The following is a 20,634-nucleotide window of genomic DNA, read 5'->3' as shown; positions in this document are numbered from 1 at the left end:
GAGGAAAATGTAACTGGTCTGATTAGTAAGTTTGCAGACGACACAAAGGTTGGTGGAATTGCGGATAGCGATGAGGACTGTCGGAGGATACAGCAGGATTTAGATTGTTTGGAGACTTGGGCGGAGAGATGGCAGATGGAGTTTAATCTGGACAAATGTGAGGTAATGCATTTTGGAAGGTCTAATGCAGGTAGGGAATATACAGTGAATGGTAGAACCCTCAAGAGTATTGAAAGTCAAAGAGATCTAGGAGTACAGGTCCACAGGTCATTGAAAGGGGCAACACAGGTGGAGAAGGTAGTCAAGAAGGCATACGGCATGCTTGCCTTCATTGGCCGGGGCATTGATTATAAGAATTGGCAAGTCATGTTGCAGCTGTATAGAACCTTAGTTAGGCCACACTTGGAGTATAGTGTTCAATTCTGGTCGCCACACTACCAGAAGGATGTGGAGGCTTTAGAGAGGGTGCAGAAGAGATTTACCAGAATGTTGCCTGGCACGGAGGGCATTAGCTATGAGAAGCGGTTGAATAAACTCGGTTTGTTCTCACTGGAACGAAGGAGGTTGAGGGGAGACCTGATAGAGGTATACAAAATTATGAGGGGCATAGACAGAGTGGATAGTCAGAGGCTTTTCCCCAGGGTAGAGGGGTCAATTACTAGGGGGCATAGGTTTAAGGTGAGAGGGGCAAGGTTTAGAGTAGATGTACGAGGCAAGTTTTTTATGCAGAGGGTAGTGGGTGCCTGGAACTCGCTACCGGAGGAGGTGGTGGAAGCAGGGACGATAGTGACATTTAAGGGGCATCTTGACAAATACATGAATAGGATGGGAATAGAGGGATACGGACCCAGGAAGTGTAGAAGATTGTAGTTTAGTCGGGCAGCATGGTCGGCACGGGCTTGGAGGGCCGAAGGGCCGGTTCCTGTGCTGTACATTTCTTTGTTCTTTGTTCTTTGATACATCCCCGCACCCTTCCGCAGACTCCCTCATCCGCCAGTAATCCCACATCCAGTCGCCAGAGTGAACGCTGCTCCCTCTCCTCCCCTAGTTCCAGGTCCACCCAGTGTGGGGCATGATCTGAAACAGCTATGGCCGAGTACTCAGTTCCTTCCACCCTCGAGATCAGTGACCTTCCCAAAACAAAGAAATCTATCCGGGAATACACCTTGTGAACATGGGAGAAGGAGAACTCTTTGGCCTTCGGCCTAACAAATCGCCACGGATCCACTCCCCCCATTTGGTCCATAAACCCCCTAAGCACCTTGGCCGCTGCCGGCCTTCTTCCGGTCCTAGATCTAGATCTATCTAACCCTGGGTCCAACACGGTGTTGAAGTCCCCCCAATTATCAGGTTTCCTACCTCCAGGTCCGGGATACGTCCCAGCATCCGCTTCATAAATCCCGCATCATCCCAATTCGGGGCATATACGTTAACCAACACGACCTCCATTCCCTCCAGTCTGCCACTCACCATCACATATCTGCCTCCGCTGTCTGCTACAATGTTCCTAGCTTCGAATGACACCCGTTTCCCCACCAGTATGGCCACCCCTCTGTTCTTTGCATCCAGCCCTGAGTGGTAAACCTGTCCCACCCATCCTTTCCTTAACCTAACTTGGTCCGCCACCTTCAGGTGCGTCTCCTAAAGCATAGCCACGTCTGCCCGCAGTCCTTTCAAGTGCGCGAACACTCGGGCCCTCTTAATCGGCCCATTTAGGCCTCTCACGCTCCACGTGATCAGCCGAACTGGGGGGCTGTCTGCCCCCCTCCCGTGTCGACTAGCCATCACCCTCTCTAGGCCAGTCCCACGTCCCGGTTCCGCGCACCCACCCGTTCCCCAGGCGGCGCATTCCCGCCCCGACCACCCTTTCTTTTACCAGTTCCTCTTTGATTTCTGCAGCAGCAACCCAGTTATCCTCCCCCCCTCCACTAGATCCCCATCTAGCATGATTGCTCCCCCATATTGCTTCCGAAAGTCAGCCGACTTCAACTGACCCCGGCTTCTCCCGCTCTCTCCTTGACACCCCCCCCCACCCCCGTGTGGGGAACTCCCATCTACCTTGCGCCTATCTTCCCGCCATCATCTTTCTGGCGCGGGAACAAGACCAGTAAACCCAGTGTTCTCTATAGTTGTCCCGCCCCTTGTGGCGCAGCTCCCTCTGCCGCCCCACTCCCATTCCCCATCCCCCGCCTATGTCTCTTCTTCCCCCCCCCACCGGCGCCCACATTTCTTAGTGTCCCCCCCTCCCCAAATACATCGGCATTGTCATTTCCCCTCTAACATCAGTCCCTCAGTTCTGATCCAGTTTCTCGTTTTTAATGAAGGTCCATGCTTCTGCCGTTTCGAAGTAGTGATGCCTCTCCTGGTGAGTGACCCACAGTCGCGCCTGCTGCAGCATCCCGAACTTTACCTTCTTCTTGTGTAGCACCTCCTTGGCTCGATTAAAACTCGCCCTCCTTCTCGCCACCTCCGCACTCCAATCCTGGTACACCGGTACCACCGCATTCTCCCATCTACTACTTCGTACCTTTTTGGCCCATCTCAGAACCACCTCTCTGTCATTGAAGCGATGAAATCGCACGATCGTCGCCCTAGGTGGTTCTCCCGCCTTTGGTCTCCTCGCAGGGACCTGATGAGCCCCTTCCACTTCCAAGGGGACCGAGGGGGCCTCAGCTCCCATTAGCGAGCGTAGCATCATGCTCACGTAAGCCCCACCGTCCGCTCCTTCCACTCCCTCGGGGAGACCCAGGATCCGAAGGTTCTTTCTCCGTGCTCTATTTTCTAGGGCTTCAATCCTTTAAATGCACTTTTTGTGGAGCGCCTCGTGCGTCTGCGTTTTGACCGCCAGGCCCAGGATCTCGTCTTCGTTGTCCGTCACCTTCTGCTCCACCACGCGGAGCTCCATCTCCTGGGGCTTTTGTGCCTCCTTAAGCCCCTCAATTGCCTGTAGCATCGGGGCCAGCACCTCCTTCTTAAGCAGCTCCACACACCGTCTCAAAAATTCGTCTTGGCCCGGCCCCCATGTCACCTGGGCTCTCTCCGCCGCCATCTTGCTCCTTTTTTCTTCTGCCCCTGTCCTCGAGGATTCTTCGCGATCTGGCCGCCGCCGCCGATATTTTTCTTTTTCGTTGGGGGGGGGGGGGGGGGGACCTCCCTGTTGTCTCACCCCACACCGGGATTTGTCCCGAAAAAATTCCCCATTGGGGCTCTTAAAAGAGCCCGAAGGTCCATTCGAGCTGGAGCCGCCGAAACATGCGGCTTAGCTGGTCATCGCCGCAACCGGAAGTAGTTTGGGGACATTATTTTATTGACAACACCTCTGCCATTCTCGCCGGCTCGGTACTCCACAAGCCCGGTAGTAGTGGTAGCCCTGAGGGTACGGGGACAGTGGAGGCAGCACATGGGATCTAGAGGGGGCATCGGTGTGGGCGCCGATATGTGAAAATCACCAGTTCTCTCCGGGGGGGCGGGGGGATGCTAGAGTTTTGGGGATCTCTTTATTGATGAGGGTTTCCCCAGAGGCTGGAGGAACAGTTTGAGTTGCCAGGGGGAATGGGTTCCGGTACCTGCAGGTGAGGAATTTTGTGCGGAGGCAGGTTTCGACCTTCCCGTACCTGCCGCCCAGGGGCTACAGGAGAAGGTGGTGTCGAGAACAGGAGTAGGAGAGGGGAAGGTAGCTGATGGAGAGGGAGAGGGCCTCGATAGGGGAGGTGAAGAGAAAGTGGGAAGAAGAGCTGGGTGGGGAGTTGGAGGCTGGGTTATGGGAGGAGGCCCTGAGGAGAGTTAATGCGTCCCCGTCGTGCTCCAGGTGCAGCCTGATACGGTTTAAGGTGGTCCACAGAGCACACATGACTGTGGCCTGTTTGAGCAGGTTCTTTGACGAGTTGGAGGATAGGTGTGGGCGCTGTGCAAGCGAGTCCTGCGAACCATGTCCATATATTATGGGCATGTCCAAGGCGGAGGAGTTTCTGGCAGGGGTTCGCTGACGTCATGTCAGAGGTATTACAAATGAGGGCGGTGCCAAGTCCAGAGGTGGCGATCTTCGGTATGTCGGAAAATCCAGGAGCCCAGGGGGCGAGAGAGGCAGATGTCCTGGCCTTTGTCCCTGGTGGCCCAGAGACGGATCTTACTAGGGCGGAGGGACTCAGAGCCCCCAGTCAGGGGTGTGGGTTAGCGACATGGGGGGTGGGCTGCAGGGGGCGGGGGGGGGTTTGTTGGGTATATTATTGTGGTTTTGTTTTTATTGAAATTTGATGTTTAAAAGTTGTTACAATAATAACTGCCTCAATAAAATACTTTCTTAAAAAAAAATTAAATTGAAACATTGAAATTTACAGGAAACTAAAAAGATTTTACCATCTTTTGCGTAATCACAACCAAAAATTCATTAAAGTCGATCTTCCCAGTGCCTTCCTTATCAATTTCTCCAATCATCTTCTTTATTTCTTCTTTCTTGGGTTCAAATCCCAAAGCTCTCATTGCCACCTGAAAAAGGAATTAAATTGAAAATCAATATACTGGTCATGGTCAATTGATTGTTGAGATCAATGACTGATAGGGCTTCTCTAGCCAAGTGCATTCAATTAACAAATTGAAATTTAAAACATCTCTTACTTATCAGGAACCTGGAAGCCACATGATTCATTTGTGTCAACCAAGAGTAGGAGAGCTGGTAATGTTACTATTATTACCCCCACAAAGACCACAGGGGAATCGTCGACTGACCTCGCCATGGGGTTCGTGGAGTACGAGTTCCCATAATTGAGCGGGCGGAGGCTCGCTCATGGGACCTTAAGTACTGTGACCCAGATCCGGACTGGAAGTTCCCTACGGTCCCGGGCTGGGACTAGAGCGTTGTACACCATGGCTGTGGCTTTAATTCTGTTAAGAAATAACCTTTATTGTCTAGCCTGACCTCTGCTGGGGTTATTACAGTTACACGGCTGATGTTATGTGAGACATTCAGTTCAGCAGTACACAAAAATGACCTGCCTATAGGTACGAGCACTGGGATGTCTAGTTGCATTGAGATTATCTTTCAAGAAACATCAATATCCTAAAAAAAGATTAAATACAGTTTAACCACTAGAGCAGCCAATACCTTTAATTCTTTGACATCAATAGATCCAGCCCCATCTGTGTCAAACAGGTCAAATGCTTCTCGGATTTCCTGCTTTTGTTCTTCGGTAATTTCTGGTTTTGGTCCAGGTTTCTTCCTCTGTGCTGTTGCACTCAAAGATGTCTTTTTATAGGCAGAGGTCTGCAACATTGGGAAACAATAGTTTTGTTTTAATTAAAAATATACTGAATATCTCATCAATACTTTTGAATAGAAGCATGTTCCTTTACATGCAACATCCAAGGTAGCAATGACAAAGAATGGAAAAATGGGTGTCGAGCTACAGAAAGATACAGGGGTGACCAAAAACACAGTAAAAACTAAAAGTTTAAGTAAGAAAGGTCTTAAAAAAGAAGTGGGGAGGGGTCTGGGCTAGGAATCCAGAAACAAAGTTTTGGATGAACTCAAATGCGAGGGTGGAAAATGGGCAGGCTGACCAGGAATAGATCAGAATAGCTAAATCTGGAGATGGCAAGTGCAGGAATGAGAATTTTAGTCGCTGATGGGCTGAGATTAGTAAAAGTAGATGGTCATTGTGGAGAGAACATGGAGTCAGAATCTTAACTCGGGGTTGAACAGGACATGAAGGGGGTGTACAGTGTGATTCAATCTCAGACAGTGGTTAAGAAAAGGGATGCACTGAATGTTAACGTGCGACGACTATTAGGGCTGAATGTTAACGTGCGACGACTATTAGGGGTGATAATGATGCCCCCAGTGGAGGGGGAGGCAGAGATAGTGGCGGCAATGGACGCAGAGAAGGCATTTGATAGGGTGGAGTGGGAGTATTTATGGGAAGTGTTAAGGAGGTTTGGGTTTGGGAACGGGTTTATTAGCTGGGTTAGACTTCTTTATGGGGCTCCAACGGCAAGCGTAGTTACAGGTCGACATAGATCGGAGTATTTCCGACTATATAGGGGAACAAGACAGGGATGCCCGCTGTCTCCATTGTTGTTCGCGTTGGCAATTGAACCTCTGGCCATGGCGTTGAGAGACTCCAGGAAATGGAGAGGGGTGATTAGAGGGGGAGAAGAACACCGAGTCTCGTTATATGCGGATGACCTATTGTTATACGTGTCGGACCCAGCGGGGGGAATGATAGAGGTTATGCGAATTTTGAGGGGGTTCGGGGATTTCTCGGGGTATAGGCTGAACATGGGGAAGAGTGAATTATTTGTGATACATCCAGGGGACCAGAGTAGAGAGATAGAAGGCTTGCCTCTAAGGAAAGTGGAAAGAAACTTCCGATACCTGGGGATTCAGATCGCTAGGAGCTGGGGAACCTTGCACAGACTTAATCTGACACGGTTGGTAGAACAAATGGAGGAGGACTTCAAGAGGTGGGACATGCAGCCTCTATCGCTGGCGGGCAGGGTGCAAGCAATTAAGATGATGGTCCTCCCGAGGTTCTTATTTGTATTTCAATGTCTCCCTATACTAATCACTAAGACCTTTTTTAATAAAATAGACAGGAGCATCACGAGCTTCGTGTGGGCAGGGAAAGTTCCGAGAGTAAGGAGGGGGTTCCTTCAGCGTAGTAGGGACAGAGGAGGATTGGCACTACCGAACTTGGGTGATTACTATTGGGCCGCCAATGTGGCAATGATACGTAAATGGATGATGGAGGGTGAGGGAGCGGCGTGGGAAAGACTGGAGAGAAAGTCCTGTAAAGGGACGAGTTTAGAGGCGCTGGTGACGGCGCCGCTACCGATCTCACCTAAAAAGTTTACCACAAACCCGGTGGTGGCGGCAACATTGAATATCTGGGGACAGTGGAGGCGACAGAGAGGGGTGCGGGGAGCCCTGGTGGGGTCCCCAATCAGGAACAACCATAGGTTCGCCCCAGGAAGAATGGATGGAGGATTTCAGAGCTGGTTCCAGTTGGGAATTAGGAGGGTGGGAGATTTATTTATAGATGGGACTTTTGCGAGCTTGGGAGCATTGGAGGAAAAGTATAAGTTGCCCCGGGGAAATTTCTCGAGATATATGCAGGTGAGGGCATTTACTAGACAACAGGTGAGGGAATTTCCGTTGCTCCCGACACAGGGGATACAGGACAGGGTGCTTTCAGGGGTGTGGGTCGGAGAGGGCAAGGTGTCAGAGATTTACCGAGAGATGAGGGAAGAGGGGGAGGAGTCGGTGGGCGAACTAAAAGGAAAGTGGGAAGAAGAACTAGGGGAGGAGATAGAGGAGGGTATGTGGGCTGATGCCCTAAGCAGGGTAAATTCCTCTTCCTCATGCGCCAGGCTTAGCCGGATTCAATTTAAGGTGCTACATAGAGCACACATAACAGGAGCAAGATTGAGCAGGTTCTTTGGAGTGGAGGACAAATGTGGGAGGTGTGGCGGGAGCCCGGCAAACCACGCACATATGTTTTGGGCATGCCCGGCACTGGAAGGGTATTGGAAGGGAGTGACGGGAGTGATTTTGCGGGTGGTGAAGGCCCGGGTCAAACCAGGCTGGGGGTTAGCTCTATTTGGAGTTGCGGAAGAGCCGGGAGTGCAGGAGGCGAAAGAGGCCGACGTTGTGGCCTTTGCGTCCCTAGTAGCCCGGCGCAGGATCCTACTCATGTGGAAGGAGGCGAAACCCCCCAGACTGGAGGCCTGGGTAAATGATATGGCGGGGTTCATTAAACTGGAGCAGATAAAGTTTGCCCTGAGAGGATCGGCTCAAGGGTTCACCAGGCGGTGGCAGCCATTTCTCGACTACCTAGGGGAACGTTAGAGGGAAGACAGATGACCAGCAGCAGCAACCCGGGGGGGGGGGGGGGGGGGTTAGTTTAGGTCAAAGATAAAGGGGTTTTGTTACTTGTGTATTGTTTAAAATTTCTGTATTGTTATTGTTGTGTTTGCTTTGTAAGAGGGGAAAAATTGTTGTTTGGGAAAAAAATTTCAATAAAACATTTATAAAAAAAAAAGGGATGCAGTCAGTGGCTTGGGCAAGGGGTTATGTTCTTTTCGGCATTTTCAAAACAAAAATTCAATGTGACATCCAGTCCAATTATTCAGGTACAGAACAATGCTTCTCAAAATATAGAACATGCATAAACATACCTGGAAAAGGTAATATGATGAAGCACTTACCCCATATACTCCTCAGTTCACAGAGGAAGCAGACAGAATATACAATTGTTTTTCTGTTTCCCCTCTGGAAGGGATCAGCTGGATGGGCCTGGAAGCATTCCCCAACCTCTCTACACCTTGTTAACTGTCTCGGCCAATTCCACACCCTACCCCAGTTCTCATTAAGTTGTGTCTCTTTGCTAGGGTGTCGTTTCATGAGCGCTAGACAGTCCCTCGTACCTTGCTGATGTAGCTATCGAATGATACAGCACAGACCATTCAACTCAATGGTAAAACTATCCGATTGGTACCACTCCCCTGCTCTTTCCCCATCGCCTTGTAATTTATTTCCCTTTTAATTATTTACCAGTTCCCTTTTTGAAAATAGTTATTAAATCTGCTTCCCCCACTCTTTCAGACCGTATATTCCAGCTCATGACAACACAATGTGTAATTTTTTCCCCTCATGTCACCTCGGGTTATTCTGACATTCATGACCTAATTACTGCTTCTTCTGTGATTGGAAAGATTTTCCCATTTACTCTTATCAAAATCATTTATGATTTTGAATACCTCTATCACATATCTTAACCTGCTCTGCTCCAAGGTCTAGTTTCCTTGTTTTTGTACCATACGTCTCTATTTATAAAGTCAACGATCCTGTATATTTTAACAACTTTCTCAATTTATCCCTCGCTTTCAAAGATTTGTGTACATAAATGTCCAGCTGTCCCTGTTCTTGCAATCCCTTTCAAATTGTCCCATTAATTCATATTGCCTCTCCTAATTTTTCCTACCAAAATAATTCACTTCACACTTCGTGTGTTTTTAGTTGTTTTCCCATGGAGACGTCACAGTCAACACGAATTGCTTCGCCCACAGGCAGTGACTCATGGAGGAGTGCTGCTCCACTTACAGCAGTTACCGTCCCGTAACTTGCTGTTGACTGAATGCTATAGGATATTAACACTCTTCAGCCATACGGCCAAATCTACCCCTTTTGCCATAAGGATAATTCTGGCTAGTAACAGGAAAGGGAGTTGGGAGGCGTGGATGAGGGGAAGTAGAGGGAATGAGGTAGATATTATTTCCTAAACTAGAGGATATTAAGGATATTGTAGCATAGTGCTTATGTTCGTAATCCTGAGACAATCTAGAGACGCAAGTTCAAATCATACCACAGCAGGTAGGGAAATTAAATTAAATTAAATCTGGAATAAAAAGCTGGTATAAGTAATGGGCACCGTGAAACTATTGGATTGTTATTAAAAAAATCATTTGTTTCACTAATTCCCTTTAGGAAAGGAAATCTGGCATCCTTACCCAGTCTGACCTGTGTAGGACTCCAGGCCTACAGTCATGTGGTTGACTCAAATGTCCTCTGAAATGGCTAGCAGACACACAGTTGTGTGAAACTGCTATAATAATAATCTTTATCGTCATAAGTAGGCTTATATTAACACTGCATTGAAGTTACTGTGAAAAGCCCCTTGTCGCCACATTCCGGCGCCTGTTCGGGTACACGGAGGGAGAATTCAGAATGTCCAGATTACCTAACAACAAGTCTTTTGGGACTTGTGGGAGGAAGCCAGAGCACTCGGACCCACGCAGACACGGGGAGAACGTGCAGACTCCACACAGAGAGTGACCCAAGCCAGGAATCGAACCTGGAATTATGGCGATCTGAAGCAACAGTGCTAACCACTGTGCTTCCTTGCCGCTCATCAGAAGGAATGTCCACCCAACACTGACCTAGGCAGGACATGACAAAGGCAGCTCAGTCAACGTTTCATAGTCCTCAGTGCTAACTGGTATCAAATAGTAACACTCTCAGAATCCCCAATTTTAGTCAACATTCCAGACTCCACCCTCATCCTTGGATATATCCTCCCCAACCGATAGGGTGGTAGAATAGTGATATACAATCAGGAGGGAATGGCTCCAAAAATGCTCACCATCGACTCTGGACCGCAGGAAATCTCATGGCATCCTGGGCATGGAAGCCTCTGTATTACTACCTACTTCCCTGCCTCAGCTAATTAATTAGTACTCCTTCATAAGAACTGGAAGTAGGCAATTCAGCCACTCAGGCCCAGTCCGCAATTCAGTATGATCATGGCTGATCTCCTCTCGGTTCTCAACTCCACTTTCCTGCCCGTTCTCCATAACCCTTCAACCCATTACGAATTTAAAATCTGTCTATCTCCTCCTTAAATTTACTCAAAATCCTGGCATCCACTGCACTCTGGGGTAGCGAATTCCATAGATTCACAACCTTTTGAGAGAAGTAATTTCTCCTCATCTCAGTTTTAAATCTGCTACCCCTCATCCCAAAATTATGATCTCTCACTCTAGACTGCCCCACAAGAAGCTCTACGTCTACTTTGTCAATACCTTTTATCATCTTATATACCTTAATTAGATCTCCTCACATTCTCCTAAACTTGAGTGAGTATAGGCCTAAGCTGCTCAATCTCCCTTCATAAGACAAAACCCCTCAACTCTGGAATCAATCTAATTAACTTCCGCTGAACTGCCTCTAACGCAATTATATCCCTCTTCAAATAAGGGGACCCAAAACTGTACACAGTACTCCAGGTGCGGTCTCACCAATGCCTTGTACAGTTGCAGTAACACTTCCCTACTTTTATACATGATTCCTATAGCTAGAAAGGCCAAAATTCCATTTGCCTTCCTTATTACCTGCTGTACCTGCATACTAGTTTTCTGAGTTTCATGTACGAGGATGCCCAGATCCCTCTGCACGGAAGCACTCCGTGAAGTTTCTCTCCATTTAATTTGCCATTCCATTTTCCCTGACCAAAATGGATAACCTCTCACTTATCTGTGTTAAACTCCATCTGCCAAATTTTGGACCACTCACCTAATCCATCTGTAAATTTTGTATTTCCGCATCTATCCCACGTATTTTAGTGTAATCTGCAAATGTAGCTATAGTACCTTCTATCCCCACATCATTAATGTATATTGTAAATAGTTGGGACCCGGGGGACCGAGCAATGTAGCACCCCATTAGTTACATTTTGCCTACCAGAACCAGAAAAAGACTAATTTAGCCCGACTCTCTGCCTTCTGGCGGTTAGTCAGTCTTCTCCCTAAGCTAATAAATGATCAAAAATGCCATGTGATCTCAAGGTGCGGCACCTTATCAAATGCTTCCTGGAAGTCCAGATATACTACATCTATAGGATGTAGTATATCCACTTGGATTGTTGCTCCATGTTGAACTTGGGAAAACCACTGATAGCAGCATGGGTGCTCTGGGGGTCTTCAATATCTGTTACCAAGGTGACTCAATAGCACGACTACTGTCCCAGGTAGCAACACAGCTGCCAGATTGGGAGGGGAGAGGACCAACAAGAGGGAAGAAAGAGCTACTTGGCTTCTGTCTGTCGCAGATGCATCTGTCCATGACAGCACTGATAGCTGTGAACACCACACAGGGCTTGCGGAAGTGAAGTTCCATCTTCACACTGACGACCCTCTCCATAGTGTTGTTTGGCACTTCCACCGTGCTAAATGGGAAAAATTCAGAACTATATGGCAGCTCAAAACTGGGCTTCCAGTAGGTACGGTGAGCCAGCAACAGCAGAATTGTAATTAAACCCATTATGACCCAGCAAACTCTTCACTCTACTATTACCAGCAAGCAAGGAACAAACCTGGGTTCAGCATGACAAGAGTAACATGCAGGTAAAGCAGTGGAAGCAATGTGCTATAACCAGAGCTGAACAATCCATCAACTATTGATTAGATCAAAGCTGTACTATCCTGCAGATGAGTTATAAAAACTTTTTCTCCAGGGACCCACTCCAGCCAACCTTTGTGACCCATGGCACGTTCGCTGATCTTTAATGTGAAAGTGGAGCCAGCTTGGTCCTCACGACCACACTTGAATCAGGTTCAAAGGAGGAGAGGGCAATACGCAAATCAGGTGCAGACTTCAGCCAGATCCTTTGTGCTGTCTTTATCTTTATGTAAAACGGAATATCCAATCTTGCATACGGAGGTCGTCGTGCAGGGCAATAGCAACAAAATGTGTTTTATACTCAGCATGGGAGATGCTATACCAGAATGCTGATGCCTCATGGGCTTTTTGCATGTTTTTAATGTGGTCATGCAGGTCAGCTACAACAGCATAGTCTTCTAATTTGGAGTCAGCTCTAAGTTAATAACTGAATCTGAAGTCTCAACCTCAAAATGGATTTTGCACCCACCACCTCGCTTTCAAAATCTCATTTTCCAGTATTTCCCTGCATGTAACACAGATGGGCATTTGGATTTGGCACAATTGACAAAACCACACCTCAAGAAATCATCTTTATACTGCTTTGTAGGCTGTTATTTAGAGTCCCTGGAGCTCTTTTTAAAAAAAAATATGTTTATTCAAATTTTTCCAACAACATTTTTATAACAAACACCCCCCCCCCCCATAACAAAAAGAACACAAACATCACAATCAAAAATAATAAACTACTGATACATTGGGTTTCTCCCACATGTATTAACCCCCCCATATAACATTCAAAAGTACCCTTGGGGAATCCCCCCCCTGGGTTGCTGCTGCTGCTGACCTCCTCCTAGCGCTCCGCGAGATAGTCTAGGAACGGTTGCCACCGCCTGAAGAACCCCTGCACAGACCCTCTCAAGGCAAACTTTATCCTCTCCAACTTAATGAACCCTGCCATGTCAATTATCCAGGCTTCCACACTGGGGGGCTTCGCGTCCTTCCATAATAGCAAGATCCTCCGCCCGGGCTACCAGGGACGCAAAGGCCAGGATACCGGCCTCTTTCGCCTCCTGCACTCCCGGCTCGTCCGTTATCCCAAATTGTGCCAACCCCGAACTCGGCTTGTCCTGGACTTTCACCACCTTGGGCATAGTCCTCGCGAAACCCCTCCAGTGCCGGGCACGACCAGAACATGTGGACGTAATTCGCCGGGCTTCCCGAGCACCTCCCACATCTGTCCTCTACCCCAAAGAACCTACTCAACCTCGCCCGTGTCATATGCGCTCTGAGAGTAACCTTGAATTGTATTAGGCTGAGCCTGGCGCACGAGGAAGAGGAGTTAACCCTACTCAGGGCATCAGCCCACAGACCCTCATCAATCTCCTCCCCAAGCTCCTCCTCCCACTTGCCCTTTAGCTCCTCTACCGAAAACCTCCTCCTCTACTTTCATCTCTTGATAGATCGCCGAAACCTTGCCTTCTCCGACCCATACACCCGAAATCACCCTGTCCTGGGTCCCCTGTGCCAGGAGCAACGGGAATTTCCTCACCTGCCGCCTCACAAACGCCCTCACTTGCATATACCTGAACGCATTTCCCGGGGGTAGCCCAAACTTCTCCTCCAGCGCCCCTAGGCTCACAAACCCCCCATCTATAAACAGGTCCCCCATTCTTCTGATCCCTGCCCGATGCCAGCTCCGAAACCCCCCATCCATCGTTCCCGGGACGAACCGATGGTTCTCCCGAATCGGGGACCAAACCGAGGCTCCCACCTCGCCCCTATGCCGTCTCCACTGCCCTCAGATCTTCAACATTGCCACCACCACCAGACTCATGGTGTACCTGGTCAGCGAGAGCGGCAGCGGTGCCGTCACCAGCGCACTCAGGCTCGTGCCCCTGCAGGACGCCATCTCCAACTTCTTCCATGCCGCCCCCTCTCCCTCTATTACCCACTTACGGATCATCGGCACGTTGGCTGCCCAATAGTAGCCGCACAGATTCGGCAGCGCCAGCCCTCCCATGCTCCAGAAACACCCTCTCAGTCCCTGGAGCTCTGTACAAAGTTAACACAAGCACTGCTCTGTCCTGCCCTGGACTCTCCAGAGCGGCTTTCTCCAGAAGATTCTGTTGTGAGATCATGTCAAATAGATAAACAGTCTAATTGAGTCTCTGGCCATCTCTTACTGTCAAGAACACCATTTACCTCCACAGTTTACTTACCTTGCTTGCCAGCAGCTGAAAAATGGAAGTAACTCTGCTCCGTGATTTTGTACCAAAAGCACGTATGTGGATGGCGCTTGACGTCAAGTGTGTGCGCAGGGCACGTGACCTGCTCTCTGCTGCCGCTTCTGGCCAGAAGACTTCACACATTTCCATTTAAAAAGGCGACAGCAGCCGCCATCCTTGATGTAAAAGCCAGTAGCGGCTGTTGGGTACTTTTCTCGCAATCGGCACCACCGCGGGAACGGGGCAACCGATCACTCTGCGACCCTCCTGACACCCACCCAGGGGTCGCAACCTACAGTATGAAAAACCCTGATCTACAAGATTCACTCTAGCAACTCATGAAGGCATCTCCTGGAATGAATTAATAATTTTGACATCAAACTATAACTACTTGTCCAGCCATATGAATAAAAAACAAAATCAAGGCTTCTTCAACTGCACCTTCCAGCATCACAAACTCTACCAAATAGAAGAATAAGTGCATGGAAACATGACCACCTGCAAGTTCCAAACAAATCACATACTGACCCAACTCAGAAATATATTGCTGCTCCTGCTTGGTCACGGAGTCAGAATCCTGAACAATTAGGACAGTACCTTCATTGCAAACTGCAGCATTTCAAAAAGGTCTACCACCGTCTCAAGGAATAGGGTAACAAATGCTGATCTTGCCAGCAGCTCCCAAATTTCATGAATGAAAAAAAGAAAAGAACTTAAGCCCACTGATCCCCAGTTAATATAGGGAAACTCAAACAAACTCTATTTTCCTGTGCTGTACGGCACGTTGCAATGCAATTACTCGGATTATTGCTGCATGTTTTGAGATTCTCAATTTGGACAGCTGTCTGTTGATGACAGGGTGATATGAAACTTTTAAATAATTTGCTAAGAGTTTGTTCTGTAGGTATGGTTACTTCAAAAGGTGCATGAATCACAAAATGTTAGCATGCAGGTACAGAACGTGATTAGGAAGGCAAATGGAATGTTGTTTATTGCAAGGGAAATGGAAATTATGCTTTAAAAAATTATTTCAAGGAATGTGGACATCGTTGGCTGGGCCAGAGTTTATATTGTCCACCCCCAAGTGCCTTAAGAAGGCGGTGAAGGGCTGCTTTCTTGAACTGCTGCATTCCATATGGTGTAGGTGCATCCACAATGCTATTAGACAGGGAGTTCCAGGGTTCTGACCCAGCGACAGTGAAGGAACGTCGATATATTTCCAAGTCAGGATGGTGTGCAGCGAGGAAGGGAACTTGAGGTAGCGGTGGTGCCATTTGAACAGGACATTAGCACTGTGTACAGTTTTGGTCTCCTTATTTAAGAAAGGATACAAATGCATTAGAAGCAGTTCAGAGAAGCTTCACTTGGCTGATTCCTATGTTTCCATGCTGGATCATTCCTCAGGGCAATGATTGGACCAATCAATCAAGCTACCTGGTTTATATTTTCAAATTATGCTTGGCATTTAACTATCAGTCACCATTAACTGGTGCATTTTCCACAGCAACACCTCTACCAATCAGTTTCCACCTGCCAACCATATAGCACTTTCTTCTCATACAGTATAAAGTTGCTGTTTCCTCTGACATTGGTATTCTGCGATTGTCCTGGTCAGCGCAAGAGAAAGTGCCTCTTTTCAGCAATACCCTAAGTTCTGAACTACCAAATGACTTTTGGTAAGTATGGAGTATGGGAGAATCTGCTGGTTAAAACCTTTCCCTATTTAATGGTTATTCTAGAACCTAGAGAGAAGAATGCAGATTCTCTAACCATTTCTTGAGGATTACCCCAAATCTGTTTCCTTATCAGGCATTTCTTCCTCACTTTTAGCTGGATGAATGCAAAAGCAGGTGAGGTGCATTGGCTCAGACCAAGATCTTTATTGGCATAGGCTTCAGGTGAAGATAGGATTTAGGATCAGTTGTACGCCTTTTAGCCTGCTCTGCCATTAACCTCGAGAGAAAATATTTCTCCTCAACTCGGTCTTAAAAGGGAGATACTTTTGGTTTAAACAGTGTCCTCTAGGTCTAGTCACCCCACAAGAGAAAACATCTGCTCAGTATCTACCCTATCAAGTTCCCTTAGGATCTTGTTTGTTTCAATAAGATCACCTCTCATTGTTCTAAACTCCAATGGGTATAGGCCCAGCTTGTTCAAATTTTCTTCATAAAAAGGTCTTCACCCCAGGAATGAGTCACATGAAGCTTCACTGAACTACTTCTAAAGCAGTTATGTTAGTTTCCTATAAAGAGACCAAAACTGTGCACAGTACTCCAGACGTGTACAGCCGCGGTAAAATTTCACTACTATTGTATTACATTTCCGTTACAATAAACACCAACATTCTATTTGCCTTCCTAATCATATGCTGTACCTGCATACTATCTTTTTGTGATTCACAGACTAGGACACCCAGATCCCTCTGTACCACCAGGTTCTGCAGTCTTTCACCATTTAAATAGTATACTGCTTTTCTATTCTTCTTGCCCAAGTGAAAGTTCACATTTTCCCTCATAATACTCCATACGTCAATCTTTTGCCCACTCACTTAACCTATCTATATATCTTTGCAGATTTTCTATCGCTTCTTGGCAACTTACTTTTCTACCTATCTTGGTATCACTGGTTAATGTTGAGAGTTTGGCTCAAGATGGAATAAAACTTTATGGGAAAATAAAACGTTAGATAGAGCTTTGTGTGCTGCAATGTCAAGACAGGCTTTTGTAGCAAGCTGTGTAATCACTTCTGCTTTTGAACCAGACAAATTGCAGTAACGGCCTTGGGGATGTATTAACTTGAAAGATAACTCTAGCTAAGACTGAAAGCAACAGAATGCCAGGGGGCTGTTCTCAGAAATGAAACAGTGTCATAAAATGTATATAAACTGCTGTTGGATGTATTAACTTCGGCTTGCTGTTGTAGCTCTCCGAGATACAGTGGTGTAGCTCCGGCCGAGAATAAACGTACGAAAATAAACTTGGTGTTCGATTGATTATTTCATCCGGACTGAAGGGAAACAAATTCACATTGTCACCATCATACATAAGTTCCTTTCATTGATATAGACTTAAAATAGTTGAGGCATCAGTGCTGATACCCGCTAATTACAGCCTACCAACCTGAAAGAGACCCATGTCTGCTTCCTATCAGCAATCCTTTATCTATGTTAATATGCAAATCCATACATCATGAGACCTTACCTTGTGAAATACCTTGTGGCACCCTACCAAATGTTTTTAGGAAATCCAAGTACACCATATCCAGAGTTGCTGTTTTATCCACCCTGCTTGTTAGTTCCTCAGAAAAACTAATAAATTAGTTAAATGCAATTTCTGTTTCACAAACCCATGTTGACTCTGTCCATTATGATTTTCAAAGTATCCAGCTATAACTTCCTTAATTACAGATTCTAGCAAATTTCCTAACTGACCTACAGTTTTCTGCTTTCTGTCTCCGTTTTGAATAAAGGTTCTCTATTTGCTATTTTCCAACCTGCTAGGCCCCTTCCAGGATCCTTCTAAGAAATGTTGAAAGATTATAACCAATGCCTCTAAGATCTTGTATGCAAGCCATCTGGTCCTGGGGACTGGTTAGCCTTTAAATCTAATAGTTTTCCCAGCACCTTTACCTGGTGGTGAGAAATGTTTTAAGTTTGTTCCTCCCTTTCACCTCTTGATTTTCACATATCTTTGGGAAGTTTTCCAAGTCTTTGACAGTAAATACAGACACAAAATACCTGTTCAACACCTCTGCCATTTCCCTGTTTTCCATTATTAATTCCTCAGACTCCGTCAGTAGGGTCAAAACTAGTTTTAGTTATTCTTTTCCTATTTAAAATACAGATAGAAACTCTTATTATATTGTTTTTATATTACTAATTTTTAATATTTTTTTTGCATACTCTAGTCAGACAAAAAATTTATATCAGGTTACTGCAAATGCAGATGGAATTATTAGCAGCCATCCGGAACTTCAACTGAGTAGATGTTATGTTTGTGTACTCACATCGCCTAAGTAACAGCATTAATTGTGAAGGACCATCAGTGTCAGGTTGCAACATGAAAAAAATAACGATTCTTGTTGCATAATTGAATCCTGGACATTCAATGGTATAATATTTTGTCTCATTAATGTAGAGAACAAATATACTATTGTGCTTATGATTAATTCCAAATGACCAATATTAATATTAGATTTTGGAACAGTCTAGTCTAGTCCGATTCCCAGCCACCTGTTGCAAAAAGGTCAATGCGACTAATGGGATTTTTCGAGACGTCGCAAGCTTTCGGATGAGATGCATTACCGTTTGCTCTTTCAGATGGGTGATGATTCAAGGTAGAGCATTCTCAGGTACGGTGTCGTCGCTCTTCCTTCAAGCAATGTCAGGGAGTGGATGGACTAGTTACCATTTCAAGTTCAGATAGCGCAGCGAGACAGCAGTGACTATGCTTCCGTCGGTAAACCGTGCTTCTAATGGCAACATAATTAATAGTGGTTCTAACCTTCATCAGGTTATGTGGGATGATTCAAAAGGAAACTAAATTATGACTATACATAAATCCTGTCCATTCAAGCAGAACATGTTTGGTGGCTGGCGAGGATCAACAGCACGCCCAACCCCCTTTAGTTAGAATATTAAACAGAATCTAACTATCGACATTCATCACCCTATCTTGTCTTTTCTTAATGATGTGCAGGCCAAAAATTACCCCCCGCCCCCGCCCCCGCCCCCGCCCCCGCCCGGGCCCGGGCCGCCGCATCCCCCATCCAATTCTTCCCCCCCTTTCTCTCGCTATTCACCTGCCGTTATCAGGGGCTCTCCGGCCTTTCCGGCAATACTGTGCCTTGCTGGCCCGAGCGTAGGATCAGAAAACGCCTCCCACTCACCTTGGCGGCCATTTCGCAGGCTCCGGACGGTGTGTGAGAGAGCGCAGCTTTGGCGTACCCGAGCTGCCGCATTGCCAAGGCGCTCCGCACCATAACAACCGCCCTTCCGCCAATCACAACCCGGCATATCCCCCCCGCCTACCCCACGTGGGCGGTCAGCCGTCCATCACCCTCACCTGTGGGCGGGCTCTAACAGCCTTCCCGCCAATCAGGTCGCAGCTCCCGCCTGCAGACGGCGTGGATTGGCGAGCAGCTCCACACGCCACCCGATTGGTCCGGGCTGTGACGCGACATGAATACTTAACGTCGAGCTCGTGGTGGAAAGTCAAATTGGAGAGAAAGTGCTGGAAAAGCCAGGGTTGAGATTTTGGGGGAAGAGTTAAAACTCTCCTGATGCTGTGGAGAAACAAGGTTAAAACTCTCCTGATGCTGTGGAGAAACAAGGTTAAAACTCTCCTGATGCTGTGGAGAAACAAGGTTAAAACTCGCCTGATGCTGTGGAGAAACAAGGTTAAAACTCTCCTGATGCTGTTGGGAAACAGGATTAAAACTCTCCTGATGTGGAGAAATGGGGTTAAAAACTCTCCTGATGCTGTGGGGAAACCACACCATCAGGATAATTTTAACCCTGTTTCTCCACATCAGGATAATTTTCACTATTTCTCAACATCAGGACAATTTTCATTCAACAAGAGCAACAACATTCACTAGAGGGTGGTACTGAAAGCATCCTGGGAGAAATCACCACAACTTGGAAGGGGACTGAGGATCTCTGCCAAAGAACAGAACAGCCCCAAACATTACATTGCTGTAGTATTTCCATCCCCCCCCCTTCCTCCTCAAACAAGAGGGAGAGAGACGGTACTTTAGGAGAGCACCAGACCTGCAAGGGACACTCTTCTAAGTGTGGATTTAAGAATGATGTGGAGATGCCGGCGCTGGACTGGGGTGAGCACAGTACGAAGTCTTACAACACCAGGTTAAAGTCCAACAGGTTTGTTTCGATGTCACTAGCTTTCGGAGCGCTGCTCCTTCCTCAGGTGAATGAAGAGGTCTGTCCCTCTTCATTCTTGGACACAGACCTCTTCATTCACCTGAGGAAGGAGCAGCGCTCCGAAAGCTAGTGACATCGAAACAAACCTGTTGGACTTTAACCTGGATTTAAGAAGGCAGCTGATTGGTGAGTACACATCGTGAGTGTTTTTATTTTATTAAAGTACTTTAATATTTAACAGGGTTAGTCATGACAGTTGGTGGGGCTTGGTGTTCGGCCTACAACATGTGGTCAGTCATGAATGCTGACAACATCCCTGAGAATTACATCTGCGGGAAGTGAATTCAGCTGCACTTGCTGACTGATCGGTTTGAACAGCAGCTGGAGATACTAAGAAGCAACCAAATGGCGGAAAGCATCATAGATAGAGGTGGTCACAACCAAGGTACAGGAAGATAGATAGGTGACCGCTAGACGAGACAGGCAGAGAGGAGTCCCCTGTGGTTGTGCTCCTCTCTAATAAGAATGCCCTTTTAGATAGTGATGAGGGCGATGGCACCATGCCTGGCCCTGCTGTACAGAGGGGGAGGGGGGGG

General features: G+C 47.1%; 1 protein-coding gene across 2 annotated transcripts in view; it reads right to left on the bottom strand.

Annotated features, from left to right (window-relative positions):
- LOC140421024 (centrin-2) overlaps window positions 1-19,176 on the bottom strand; it is a 42,631-nt gene extending 23,455 nt beyond the window's left edge. Inside the window, exons 1-3 of one of the 2 annotated variants that reach the window (XM_072505316.1) lie at window positions 19,045-19,176; window positions 5,102-5,260; window positions 4,357-4,485 (exon numbers count right to left, since the gene is read on the bottom strand). In XM_072505316.1, coding sequence (XP_072361417.1) covers window positions 4,357-4,485; window positions 5,102-5,260; window positions 19,045-19,137 — 381 coding nt within the window. In that variant the 5' untranslated portion in view covers window positions 19,138-19,176. Of the gene's footprint in view, window positions 1-4,356; window positions 4,486-5,101; window positions 5,261-17,893; window positions 17,914-19,044 lie in introns of those variants that run through there. The other variant, XM_072505317.1, reaches the window with a different exon arrangement.
- Window positions 19,177-20,634: the final 1,458 nt, after the last annotated feature.

The sequence above is a fragment of the Scyliorhinus torazame genome, chromosome 5 (genome assembly GCF_047496885.1).
Source record: "Scyliorhinus torazame isolate Kashiwa2021f chromosome 5, sScyTor2.1, whole genome shotgun sequence".
In the NCBI taxonomy this organism is placed as follows: Eukaryota; Metazoa; Chordata; class Chondrichthyes; order Carcharhiniformes; family Scyliorhinidae; genus Scyliorhinus; species Scyliorhinus torazame.
This window is presented reverse-complemented; position numbering and strand designations above follow the sequence as displayed.